At 39.5% G+C, this 14,151-nt stretch overlaps 1 protein-coding gene across 1 annotated transcript; it reads right to left on the reverse strand.

Annotated features, from left to right (window-relative positions):
* Positions 1 to 1,041: 1,041 nt before the first annotated feature.
* LOC107082136 (thioredoxin reductase 1, cytoplasmic-like) lies at positions 1,042 to 13,528 on the reverse strand. The gene is made up of 16 exons (XM_015370650.1): positions 13,200 to 13,528; positions 10,696 to 10,756; positions 9,516 to 9,625; positions 9,245 to 9,352; positions 8,980 to 9,052; positions 8,775 to 8,894; positions 8,542 to 8,684; positions 8,242 to 8,357; positions 7,459 to 7,684; positions 7,171 to 7,263; positions 6,665 to 6,741; positions 3,512 to 3,668; positions 3,334 to 3,441; positions 2,945 to 3,040; positions 2,709 to 2,843; positions 1,042 to 1,953 (listed from the first exon to the last, which is right to left on the reverse strand). The coding sequence occupies exons 1-16, from the start codon at positions 13,314 to 13,316 to the stop codon at positions 1,891 to 1,893; spliced, it is 1,803 nt and encodes a 600-aa protein (XP_015226136.1). The 5' UTR covers positions 13,317 to 13,528; the 3' UTR covers positions 1,042 to 1,890.
* Positions 13,529 to 14,151: the final 623 nt, after the last annotated feature.

Here is a 14,151-nt window from a genome sequence, read left to right on the forward strand (position 1 = left end):
AATTCAGAAACTGGTTAAGGTCAACAAATATTTAATATAAAACAAACCAGAATAGACAAAATAAATGTTAAGGAAATCCATCATCAGAAATGTATATGTGGCATCACTCTGTTCTCTCTAAAACTGCCCAAGTTGTCCAAGGACCAAAGGGAGATGAAGGCAGCGATCATGGTTTCCTTGTTTTTTGCTCTCATTGTGTCATTCTTCTGTCACATAATTGCTCAGAAGGTGGTATTACAGCAGCACTGAATTAATCAACATGAACAGCAGAGCTCTCTCGGAAAAAAGCTTAGCAACAGGAAATAAATCAGCTGGCTTTGATTATAATCTAAACTCTCTATTGGGTCTTTATTAAAGTGGAGGTGTTGCATTGACTATAAATACTGTAAATATATCAGTTTGTCTGGGGTGCACTTTTGTCACACAGGAACATTAAGAGGTAAGTGACTAATATTTGCCTTCGCTACAGTAGATAGAGATTTTTAGACATGCACTAAACTGCTTTCAAAGCTACATAAAATCAGGCTCCATTACTCCTGCCTCAGGTTTCAGTTTTGTTCCGTTTGCTGGATTCCAGAATAACATGGAGCTAATTTAAAAAGAGGCTTATGAATCCTTGTTACAAGACAGAACTAATGCAAACTTTTTTTGCTAAAACTTTCTATTTTGCCAATTTACCCACATTGCAACAGTGCTCACAAGTTTTATAGGACTCATCTTGGCTTCGTTATTAAGAGCACAAAACATCTTTACTATCCTTCAGGATCTTTGTATTTATTTTAGGGGAATTCACTTCCAGATGGTGTTTATTCCTAAATACAATCTGCTTAAAAGAGAACCAGACCCTCAGACAGCAAAACACCCACTTGGTGAATTCGATCATCTTACCTGAAAAGTAGGAAAACTTAGTCCGATTTAAGTGAAAACAGAAAACCTTTTTGCTTCTAGCAGCACATAAATAAGGTCCATTCCACTTAGAAACCTCCCAAAACACAGGAGACCCAAACAACCCACTCCCCAACAGAAACCAGCAAGTCAAATGTGAATACAACCTTTATTAAATGTGGAGCAAAAAGTTTTCCAGAAGAGCCGACATGAAGAAACTAGTCATTTATACATTTGACCAAAGTCCCGTGCTGACAGAAGACTGAATAAATCTTTATTTACAACATAGAGGCAAAACACACAGGATAAATTAACTGTGAAAACAGCTCAGTCTACAAGTTGTAAAGCATCTCTCCAAAGGCTCTAAGGTTTGCATGCTCAGAAGAGGGCATGTTTTCTCTCATTACTCATTCTCTATACTTAATGTTGATGGTTACAGACATACGTCTCAGTCCAATGTTGAATTCGGGGTGAGATGAGAGTTTGTAATTATGATGGAGATATAGACATTCTCTAGAACCACGCAGTAATTCAAGCAGTTTTCAGTCTGTGCATCCGCTGCTTGCAGGGGGGGTGGGGGGGTACGATCAGATGCAGGTTGGGATTTGGACGAAGGATTTGGAGCCACCATCAGGCGCCTCTGCAGAGGGACATCGATTCTTGCCCACCTCAGTATTTTAGGTTACGGGCTAGAACGTCAAACACTCCAAACACACACATCCCAGCTGTCGGTGTGTGCTGGAGCTCCTCTGAGAAGGGTCACGCTGGTGGAGGCCAGCAGAAACATGAGCAGAGTAACCCCGCCGTTCAGCAGACTACCCTCATATAAGACTCTTAGCAGCTCGGGCCATCTCTTTGCTGCATCACAACAAAGAATAGCATCTTTCATCAGATCGGATAACAATCCAGACTAACACCATGTGAAATCTGGCTGAAACCCAAACGAGGACAGGTGCTGATAGAGTCAATTATGAGAGCAGCCCGCTAAACAAGCAGGGTTTAACCTCAGCAACCACTCTTGGTGATGTCTCCACCGGATCTCTTTGACACCTCCAAGTCGGTAAAGATCTAAAGGGGAAAAAAAAACAGGGAAAAATTTTTAAAAAAGGCTTGAGAAATATCCAAGAAAGCCAGACAAACCTGCGAAGACCATTTATGAAGAAAATTAAGCTACAATCAGTAGCACAATTATCTAATGATCAGTGATGCTGTGGGCCTGCTCTGAAAACCTTGTTAAGACTGAAAAATGAACACAGCAATGCTTCCACAGAATCAAGCAAAAAGAAAAGACTTTAAACTCCAAACATATTTAATCACATTGGCTGACGAGCTGTACAAGTCATCCCTTCAGAAAACCCAAACCCAATAACCCAGACTTAGTCTAAAAACCTGAGCAGGATAATAAGACCAAACTGCTCTAAAATGAACATATGAAACACCCAGAGCCTGTTAATGTGCAGTAATTAGCTCTGTTAGACATTAGCATAATGAATGGGTAATCTTGCTCTGTTGTTAAGCTAATACACAGCTTGCATCTGCACAATGGAACTGATCCATAATTCAGCTCAAGATCTTATTAATAAGTCAATTAAAGATTGTGGATGAGGGGATAAAAGAGGGGAGGCCTACTGCTCTCATACAGAGTGGCCATGCTACACTAATGGATTTAAGTGCATGAATCCTAAGCATGTCTCAGTCGTGGTCTCTATGATCCATGTTTTGAAAATTTTACATTTTCATCCCAGGAAGAATCCAAAAGTCTATGAGAGAAAAAGAAAAGCATTCTTCAAATAATAAAAACAGGCATTAAGTGTTCTTCTTACCTCAGCACAGGTTGGATGGATCCCAATGGTGACGTCAAACTGCTCCTTGGTCGCTCCGCATTTCATGGCGACACCAAAGCCCTGTGTCACCTCCCCTGCATTTGGACCCAGGTAGTGGAACCCAATGACCCGGTCCTGAAAAGGATTGGAAAAGAAAATTCACCCAGAGTAACAACCAGCTAAAGCTAGCAGGCGCCTCAGCCAAAAATCAGCCTGAACGGCCAGGTTAACAGTACATTGTCAAGTTTGTTGCAGATGATCTTGGCGTAGCACTGGTTGTTGTCACGGTTTGGCACGGTGAACTCCAGAGGCCAAAACAGACTGTGATACACCTGAACATGAAAAGGAACAAAAAAAAAAGTGATTAATAAAAAACAAAACAAAAAACATCAGGAGACAAATTTTAACTCTGTTTATTACAAACATTAAATATCTCATCTAAAACTAAAGTTTTAACCTTCAGTTGGTCTAAAGGTCAGAAGACATTTCTGGTATCTGACACCTTTAAAATGTTTGATAACCCCGAAACTTTCCTGTAATTATAATCGTTAATATCTACGTTCTACTCTTATCATTTGACAGGAAAAGCGGTCCTTAACCAGACTGCCAAGGATGAATTATTCACCTCGATGTTGTCCTGTCCGTAGAGCTCGATGGCCTTCTCCTCTGACAGACCACAGGCGCCGTACTCCAGCGGGGTGAAAACGGTGGTGGGAACATTGACATAGTCACACTGCACACACAGATTTGATGGTTAGGGTCCGATGGCATGGCACTAGTATGGTACAGGAAGGCTGCAGTACCTTCACTCTTGATCCTCCATAAAGGCGACGGGCCAGTAGCTTCCCAGCTTGGATGGCAACAGGCGTCAACTCCCACTTTCCCTCCAGAATGTCCCCAATGGCATAGATGTGGGGCACATTGGTCTGTTCCTCGTCATTCACTGGAATCTTCCCATTCCTAGAATATGATTAAGAAAGAGAAACAAGGAAATAAAACACAGAAAAAAAAAAAAATTAATGCTGGGTTCAAACTAAGTAAACTATGACATCACAGCGAGGTGTGACATTTTCTTAGCATTTGTTAAGCAGATGTTAGCATTTAGTTAAAATCAAGTTGTCAACAACTATCATTAAACTATATTGAATATATTTTTCATGAATCCTGAATCAATAACAGAGAAATAAACTAATTTCAAATCCCCTCCTTCTTCCTGAGCTTCAGCATTTCGTCATGAATATATGCCTTAAAGGGTTTATATCAAAGGCAGAGCAACAATAGAGCATGAGCACAAGATATCTACAATCAAAAAGCAACAAACAAAGGAAAGATTATCCCTGAAACGTCTTAACCGAGTTATCTTTTACTGGTTACTACTTATATAGGGTAGGGGTGGGCACTATATTGAGTATAGTCCATGCATCTTTAGTTTATCCAGTTAAAATGACTATCACAACCATTGAGTACAAATTCACATGACGACATTAACCCGTTTGCATCTATTTCACTATATTTTTCCCCATACACTTTGAATGCATCATAAAACACTCCCCAAGCAGGATTATTTTCAGCGCAGCATACAAACTACAGCAACTAGCAAATGAAATATGGCGACAGTAGGTGTTTCAGGTTAGCAGTATATGGCAGCGGTTTGGATTTCACTCCGAAGCCGTCGGAACAAAAGGCGCCAATTTGTAAGACTTGATGCAAAACCAGTGCTGCAAAAGGTAGCAGTGCAAATTTATGGCACCATCTAAAGTCATTTGCTGCAAAATGAAAAATGTTGTAAACTCTGCATGTCAGCGTTTCCCCGCACACCAATTAAAACAAATCAGCTGTGAAGCAGATGACGTTGGTCTTGTCGTTTGAAAAAGCTATCCCATATGAGAGAAAGGAAGAGAGGGAGGGAAATCAGATTCTTTTGATTACGTTATTTAAAAGTTTTTTTTTTAGATGCTCCAATACTTCTGCTGTGGTTTTGTAGCCAATTTCTAAACTTTGCCATGTTCTCAATTTTACTGTGCTTCTTTAAAATTCCCCAGGAGTTAAAGATCAGCACTAATATTTTTGAGCTGCTCTGATAATGCTCTCATTTTTGCTCAAGTCATTTTTTATTACTCTGCTTTTTTTATCATTCAGAAAAGAGCCCTTTTTCTAATATTTTTTTTTGTTGTTGCCTTGTTTCCATTTGGTTGCTGGAATCTTGTTAAAGGTCTAATACGGACACTGAAAGACATAATGTGGCAGTATTATTAGTGAAAAGCTTTGAGCTGGTTAAAATAAAATGTTTTAAATTTGAAATCAAAATATTTGCATGTCAGTTTGAATGAGTAAATCTGCAATTTTATGCATAATTGTTTTTGAAGGAAAAGTAAACATATTGTGATATATATCATGATTATAGCCCAAATATATCGTGATATTGGATTTTCTTCATGTCGCCCAGCGGGTGACACTAATTTGCATTCAGTGCAGCCATCTTATTGCTAGCAGAAATGTTTACTGTAGGGTCAACTGCCAATATCCAGGTTGATCAAGTTTTCATTGTTTGTTTTTATATCTGGTTAGTCTGACCGGATTTAACTTAACTCCCGGAGAAAGTAGCTGGACAGAAATTAGGGTTTAGTGAGTAACTAATCCAAGGCAAACCAGCCTGGCCTGTTTTTGTAGACTAAATAAGAAGCAACAACAGAAGCTTAAGTTCCAGTATTGGCCTGTTGATGGTACTCTAAGTCTTTTTCTTTTATATTGTGTCACATAATGATAAACCTTGGTGTCTTTCTTTTCTTCCCCTTGTCCTGTTCAGCATCATGGCAAGTAGACGTAATTTCTGACTGCCATAGTTGTGCTGAACGGTTTTACTTTTTCAAGGGAGCCTTTACAACTATAAAGCTCCTCTTACTACCCAACCCTTGAGGATTTATATATTCTTATATAATACCCGGTTCTCTGATGCCCAAGTGCAATCATTCTGTTTTCTCTAAACATTTTGCTTCAGTTTGTCTAGCAGGTAAAATCCCAATAAAACACACTAAGGATGGTGTGTGCACAGCTGACCTGCTTTGATGCCGATTATGAGCTAGCAATAAACTAACAAATCACCTTTGAGAAAAGGACATTTGGATTTTAACCACATGGTTCACAATATGAACGAGACGTACAGAAATTCTTACATCTGATCTGACACAGCAAAGATAACTGGATCCAAGGTCATCCAGTGCACACTTGCACAAAGCTGTAGTGGCGCTTGGGAAGACTGTGTTAATATTTGACAGCATACAGTAGAAACACCCTCGGGCCCATTGATGGGCCCCTAAGCCCAGCGGCTCCAATTGGATGTCAGGTTCTGAATGTTGCTAGGGTCATAAGACCAGAGCATATGACTAGGAGCACTAAAGCCGACTTCAACCTCTTAATCTTTGCCGGACTCAAGCTACTAAATCGTTTCTGCAAACTAAGTTTACATTTTCTAATCAGTCAGATCAATCTTACATGAAATAAATACCATACACACTGTATATATACATCCCCCAAGCACATTTATCCCAATTGGACACCTTCTTTTTGACAATTGAGAAGATGTGACAAGTGAATTTGAGAACTGTGAGATCAATAAAGTCAATCAATGACATTAAGCTGCGAGACGTCAGTAAAAGGCAGATGGTTTTCAGGAAAACTATTGTTGTGAAACAAACTATAACGAGTCGATTCCTGCTAGTAGCCACATGCTGACACATGATACGCCGCTACATTCTCCGTTTACTAGCCAGCCACCTCTTATCTCTTCCTGATAAATTCCCCGGGGGACACTTAAAACTCTCCCAGCAGAGAGCTGAGGGTGAGTCAGAACTGCTGAATCACCGTGACTGTACGGTGAGTCTTAAAGGCACAGTTCAGCACACGTGACACAGCTGAATGTACAGAGACATGCAGCGGAGCAGATGAGGGGAACTTACTTTGGGTTAACTTTAACACCTGCCTTTTCCAGGCCGATTTTGTCAGTGCATGCATTTCGACCCACTGCTATCAAGACCTGAGAGACAGAAAGAGGGCCTGGTTAGTTTGACAAGTCTTCAGTCATGATTCAATTACACAGGATTGGTACGACGTCATAAAAAGGTACAAAAACCACTTCCTTCTTATATGTTGCAAGAATTGAGAGCTGCTGCTAAAAATGGCTTCAAAATTAGGTTTACTTTTACACTTTGCAAACAACATATGCAAAGAAAAAACCTCTGAAAAGCTCTACTTGTTTCCTACCTAAAGAATTATAACAACCGTCTTAAAGATTATTTTACTGAATGGAAGAGGAAAACGTCCAGATTTAATCAAAAGAAAAAAAAAATACTTGATTACATTATTTCTTAGTGCACTTATTTCAGATTCCTAAACAAACTGGTCATAAACACTTTTTTTTAAGCTGTGAGGACTTGCTGGATGAACTGATAAGGGAACTAGATACCGTGTTGTACTCGTCCTCGATGAGCTCGTCCGTTTCCGTGGACTTGGCCGTCACCTTTAGCCTGCCAGGACTGCCTGCCTCCAGCTGCTCAATCTGGCAGGAAAAAAAAGAAAAACATTCATCTACTGCCAGAATCCTGGCATGTTCAACAGATACAGTACAAAGTCTGCAGCAAGCGAAGCCACTTTGCAACTCTTAAACACAATAATCACAAGAGTTTGACAGAAGAAGAAAAAAAGCAGCGGCTGCTACAGACCCAGAATTCAGCACCACAGGAAGAACACAAACCTTTATCGGAACAAATTTGCGAATGAACTTGACTCCGTGCTTTTCCATGTACTCCCCGGCACGGTTGGCCATGTCTTGATCGAAGCCCCTCAGCAGGATGGAGCGTACCATGATGGTGACGTCCAGCCCGAGGCTAGTCAGAAAGCCGCCGCACTCCAGAGCCACGTATGAAGCTCCGATAACCAGGGTCTTACCCGGGCAGTAGGGCAGTGAGAAGAGGTCATCACTACAGAAGAAAAGAAAGAGCATGTTTCATTTCCTTTCATTTCTAAAGAATGCACTTCAAACCGTTTGTCCAATCCCATTTCATATGCTATGATTTCAGGTTGCAACAAAAAAAAAAATTCAAAAAAAAAAAAAAAAAAAAAATGCAGATTATGTATATAAATTGCTTTTTCAAAACGTTTGCCAACCAGATTTAAGGGGATTTGATCACAACTGGTTCATGTTGAAGACATTCTGCGAAGGCAGCCGAGCAGCAACCTTTAAGATCTGAACATCTGGCCTAAATTATTGCCAAGAAACTGAATCATAAAATAAAAAAAAAAATTCTAAAATAAACCTGCTGTAATAACTGTCAGCACTAGAAATGCTCCTTTTTTTAACCAATTTGAAAACCCAAGCTAAATCCATAGCTTGTTCCAGCTCTTTAAAAAATGGCCAACATCATGGAAGAGAGGAGAGTCTACTATGAAGGCAGATCATTTCACCAACAGAGGAATTACAGTTCGTGAAGATCTAGCTTAAGCTTTACACAGGCTAGCAGATCATCGCTACACTCACCTGGTGATGCAGTGCTCCTTGTCCCCAGGGATTCCCAAGTAACGTGGCCTTTCTCCTGTGGCCAAGACGAATTTGGCTGCCGTGTAAAACGTCTCTTTTCCTCGTTTGTTTGTGGTCTGTCACAGGTGACAAAGGAAAATGGGGGCCTTATAAAAAACATCCATGAACATAAAAGACTAAAGACCTATTTGAGCTACACTCTTCAAATACTTCATGTGTTTGCCTGTCACAAAAAACTAAAATTTAACAGATAAGTTTGTGGTTTTGAGGTGAGGAAAAAAAAAAAAGTTAACCAGTTACCTTGATTTTGTGGGGTTCGACAAACTCTGCATAGGCGTTAACATAGTTGACGTTCTTGTCTCTCAGCGACACCCTGTAGCCCCAATTCAATGATCCAATATAATTGTTCACCGCTGTCTTCATTGTCTCCCAGTTGTGTTTCACTGAAGGCAAACAAGACATCTGGTCAAACACAGAAGCTCGTCTTTAAAAACACCAGCGGGTGCGAAGATCTCAGAGACTGGAAGGCTCACCCGATTCGTCAAACTCCCAACCAAACTTCCGTGCATCTTGGATTGCTGTAGCCAACAAGGCCGTCTGGTGCATCAGCTTCTTTGGGATACAGCCGACATTCACACAAGTTCCACCAAGACCTGATAAAGGCAGCAGGTGTTTAGACTTTACAATGGCTGCCTCACAAGTTCTAATCAGTGTTATTAATCTGAAACGGTATCTTACCCCAAGAGGTTCCCTTCGGTGTTGGGACCACATAGTCCAACACCATAACCTTTTTCCCCAGGAGGGCTGCTTCCTGTTATTGGTAGACCCGTTGTTATTGTCATTGTGTTGCAAATTGTCTATACACTACAAAGTTAAGATGCTTCAATTCTCTTTCAAAACATATGGTGCATCTTAGTGCAGAGAAAGTCAGAATTATAGACCGTTTCCTTTTCGAACCACTGACAAAAAAACCAGACCAGAGGAACTGAATATGCTCCATTACCTTAGAGCACGCCAGGCCCCCAGATCCTCCTCCGATGACGATAAGGTCATAGTCATACGCTTCATTCTCTCCACTGAGAAGCTGCTGTAAGCTGCCGTCTTTATGAGCCTGATGCAAACATTTCCACAACATTAAGCAGTTAAAAAGCAGTGATCATATGAAAGCTATAAGATCCCGCGCATAAAATTGGTAAGTAACGAGAAAAGTCAACCAATGACTCACAAAAGGCACCATTTAAACAATGAGTCAGCTCAAGACATCGGATCCTCACCTGCATGGTTTTGTCACACCCACCAACGTGTGTCTTATTGACGAAGACCTGAGGGACGGTTTTCTGCCCGGTAATCTCCAGCAACATCTCCTGGTAGCTGGTTCCATTCTCTGGATAAAAAGATGATCAGATCAGAATAGATGGGTGGTATGTTTTCATTATAAGCCAATTAATGCTAAACATTCCAAGCAGAAACACATCAAGCCCCCAAATTGGTCAGCTCCTAACAGAAAGACTCTGCTCTTACTATAAGGACCACTTAAGACAGAAGGGGTGCTTTAACTTCAATTAGCACTTTGTCAATAAACTAACAACACTTTCCCAACTTCCCCAAAAGTATAGTTCCTCTGACAAAACACAAATTTTAAGTGCAAGTTCCTGTTGCCAAACATTTCAACGTTTAGCAAAAACACCCTACTGGCAGCACTTGGCATGAACCAGTTCAAATGAGCTCACATTGGATCACTTTGATTTGAAACGGGACACTTTATAAGCAAACGCTGATAAGATGTCACTTCAAGATACTCTGCTTTCAAGACAAGTTTGGCTTTATCCAAAGGGAAAAGTAAGAATTTATGTGAAAAAAACAACAAAAAACTTTCACAAATCCAACAGGTACAGTTCATGTTGGAAAGAATTTTTTTTACTGCTAATTTAGGTCTACCAAGATCTGTGATGATGCTCTTTGTGCATTTAGAAAATGGGTTCAAAGATTTCAGTTACAATTTAATCTTTTTGCCCCGTATTCAGTTATAAACTACAGCACCACATTTTGTGTCAGCAAAGACAACAATTAAATTAAAACAGACTGCTAATGGTCAAGCACAGTTTAACCAAAAGATTAACTCCATACCATAACTGTAACATCTGGTGTGCTTCATCATCCTTAACACCTCTGGTTTCCTAGCATGGTTTCATATTTGATAACAGAACATGGACTTCAATCAAAGGGATAAAAAAAAAGGAAAAAAAAAAAGAAATGTTGACCTTCTTGTACCTTTTAAACTGACTGCATAAAGAAAAAGCAAAAAATAATGATAAAATTACTCCATCTCCTTAGCCATCCTTAATTCAAATGCATCGGTCAAAATCTATAATGCCAGATATTTGCTGCTTCAAGTGAGCAGAGGTCAACCAGGCCATTTGAAGACTAAAGTGAGGAAAAACTCTTCATTCTTACCAATGAGATCCAACTCCATCACATTACACTTGATGTTCAGCTCTTTGAATAGGTCCTTTACCTGAGAACAACAAAACAAGCTTTCAGCTGCATTACAAAAACTATTGCATGCCTGATAAACCCTCCTATACTATATTTGCAAAGCAGGTTTCTCAGTTTAACTTTATGACAACAAAAACTGCTTTTGCAATATATTTAGCTGCTTAATTGCACATATTGGTAAGAATGGGCTCTGAATCCCATATGAAAATGGTCCCGGGGCGACGTCAGACAATCTTATTCCATACGAGTCCTCTTAACCGCATCTCTTAAACTACGCATCACGCACACTATAGGAATTGGCAAACGAAATACGGCGACAGTAGGTGTTTCAGCTTAGCAATATATGGCTAATTTGTAAGACTTGCCCCAAAACCATTGCTGCAAAAGGTAGCAGTACAAATTTATTCCACAACCTAAATAAGTCATCCAAAAAGAAGACACTCAGCATGTTAGCTTCTCCCTGCACACCAATTAAAACATTAACTAAATCAGCTGTGAAGCAGATGATATTGGCCTCGTTGTTTAAAAAAGGCGATCATATATGAGAGAAAAAGGAAGAGATGGAGAGAAATCACAGATTTTATTTATGTTATTTCAATGCTCTTTAGATGCTTAGATACCTCCAACGTTTTCTTGTTAAGAGGCTTTGCAGAGGTTTTCTAAACTTGGCAATGTTCTCAATTTTACAACTTTTTGTGCTTCTGTAAAATATCCCAGCAAGTTAAGATCAATGCAAAGTTAGAAGATGCTCTGATAATGCTCCAACTTCTTTTTTTTTTTTTTAAGTATTTCGACTTTTGCATTTGGAATTTGAGGTTAATTTATTTTTTACTTTTTATTATGATGCAAGGAAAGCCCATTTTTTTATTTTGCGCTTTAGTGTTTTTGCTTCGTTTCCTGTTTAGTTGCTGGGTTAAAGCTCTAATAGTGACACAGAAACACATAATGAAGCAGAATTATTGGTGAAAAGCTTTGAGCTGGTTAAAATAAAATGTTTTAAATTTGAAACTAAAAGTTTGAATGAGTACATCAGTGCAATTTTATACAATCCATTGTTTTAAGGTACTTTAAACATATCGTGATATGTATCAGGGATGGCGATTTTGCCCAAATATGCAATGGTATTAAAGTTTCTTCATGTCGCCTAGACGTAAGTGCGTTCTACCAATTTGAGGTATGCAGATTGAACCATAAATTCCCACAGATTTTGCAGGCAGCTTAAAACCTCTCCAGCAGACAGAGAGCAATTTCTGAAGGCAGAGGTGCATTTTAAAACAACTCTATAAAAAAAAATCAGCATCATCTCCACACCCGCAGGTGTCTCAAAACAATGTGAGCCTGGGTGAACCAGTTATGTTGCATATTAAGGAGAGATATGAACGCACCTTTCCAAAATAGAGAAAAAAGAGAGAACAAATCCAAAGATCCACCAGCATTTGGAGGAAACCATGGGCTAAAATACCATTATTGTCAGAATGCTGACATACAGCAAAACATGCAGATGTAAAACCGTACACATATTTACAGAGTATTAAGTGGTTTTTACTGGAATTGAATCAACAAAAATTATATTAATTATCTTCATTAAATTAGTATTAGATAACAGTAGTGAGAGGAAATTGATGTGTCCATTCAATTCTTTTCAACTTTGTTAAATTTAATCTAAAATTAAATAAAGAGAGAGATAATTATCAAACAGCTCATCAGATGAGTCAGGAGTTCATCTTGAACAGGAGGCTATAAATCTAACATTAGACTTATCAATGCATCAAGACATGGGATGGGGGGCAGCTGGAGGAAGGGGCTCCAGCAGACAGGGCCAACATGGAAAACCTTCCTCCATGGGGCCACTCTGTTAAACTTGGTGCTGCATATCTCAGACGAAACAAAGGCTGATCGTGTTTCATTATTTGTTCGAAAAACACTTTGAGGAATCGTATTTCATCCTGAAAAATCAGAATTAGCAGGAAGTAGGTTCTAAAATTACAACCGTTACGTGGTTTTTCAGAAAAACTTTACCCAAATAACTAACGCTGTGACCCACGTGGTACGATACAGATAATTATTGTTGACCTCAGCCGACAACAAACTGTTTTAGGCGTCAGGTAACATAAATATATATATTTATACATCAGCCAAGTTTGCTGAGGGCGAGATATTATGAAAGCTAACGTTTAGCCACATACGAATAAGTTACATTCTTCCCCTTCCGTTAACTCCAATGCAGCTTTAGCTCACTTTCAGGTTAACCTCGTCGTTTAGAGCCGACAGGCAGTCAAAATATAATAAGTTTTAACGAAGTCTTAAAGGGACAGAAGCCGTTGAAGTGTCGAAGCGCAGCTCCAGCAATTAGACTGAGCCCATCCCGTGGAGTTCGCGGGAGAAAAGTCGAAGTTCTCGTCCGGGGAAAGGAAGATCTAATAAATAAGACGAAAGCGAAGACAAACAAAAAAACAACTTACCTGGACACAATATGGACAGTAGCTTTTGCTGAAGACCACCACTTGATTGTCTTCAATAAGCTTCTGTATCTGAGTTTTGAGTTCATTTTTGCCGGTGTCATTTTCGATGGGAGGCATTTTTCAGCTATTTCCGTCCGCTTGCGTAAAGCAAGCGCCGATAATCGGATTTCCTTAGATAACCACAACCTAACTAGCTGCACCACTTACTTCTGTAATAAACCCCTAAACTATTTTAAGGGTCTGAAAATACCGGACAAGGGAGGACAGTTGGGCTGCCCTCAGTCAGTCAGCCTTCAGGCACCAGGTAGTCGTCTATCAACCGCGCAAACCGTATCTAGCATTTTCTTGTCTAGATGCTATGGGAGCGTTCGTTATATGTCACCGTGTGTGCCGTACGGGCCGATAGTTTAATAGGGGCCCTATTAAACTATCGAGAACCGGAACAACCCCGCCCATGGGCTATATTGTTGAATACAAAACAAGGCTACTATCAGATACGCAACAGCGTCATATCTTAAACGCCCAAAAGTAATTACTTAACTCACACGTTTAAGTCTGAACATACCCTGGGATTAATAAACAGCTATGTTAAGAAATATATAATAAACAGCTTTTATAGTTAGGGGAGCAACACTGGGGTTAACGGGGTCACTGAAACTTTACCAAGGTAATTAATTTTAGCAAATTAGGAAGCTTTAAATACTGATTGGTATTAATTTACTGCTTTGAGCTGATGATAGTATAGAGAACTTAGCGCCTCTTATATAAAATGCTACTCATCGAAAAGCTGGAGCATTAAATGTTGGAGTTTGTCGCCACCTAATGGTAAAAACCCACCAAAACAAAATTGGTCTTTTTTATAGTCAAGTGCCATCCATAGTGACTGTGGAACTGGATAAAGCCTTAATTTCATTCCCTTCTGTTATTTATTTATTTATTTGTTTGTTTATTT

The sequence above is a fragment of the Cyprinodon variegatus genome, unplaced genomic scaffold, assembly GCF_000732505.1.
Source record: "Cyprinodon variegatus isolate N-32 unplaced genomic scaffold, C_variegatus-1.0 Scaffold47, whole genome shotgun sequence".
Taxonomy (NCBI): domain Eukaryota; kingdom Metazoa; phylum Chordata; class Actinopteri; order Cyprinodontiformes; family Cyprinodontidae; genus Cyprinodon; species Cyprinodon variegatus.

Coding starts and splice junctions, on each gene's coding strand:
- LOC107082136 (XM_015370650.1), bottom strand. CDS start 13,316: ATGCCTCCCATCGAAAATGACACCGGCAAAAATGAACTCAAAACTCAG. Junction 8,358..8,541: donor TCGAACCCCACAAAATCAAG/GTAACTGGTTAA, acceptor CACCTGTGACAG/ACCACAAACAAACGAGGAAA. Junction 3,669..6,664: donor GGTGTTAAAGTTAACCCAAA/GTAAGTTCCCCT, acceptor ATCATATTCTAG/GAATGGGAAGATTCCAGTGA.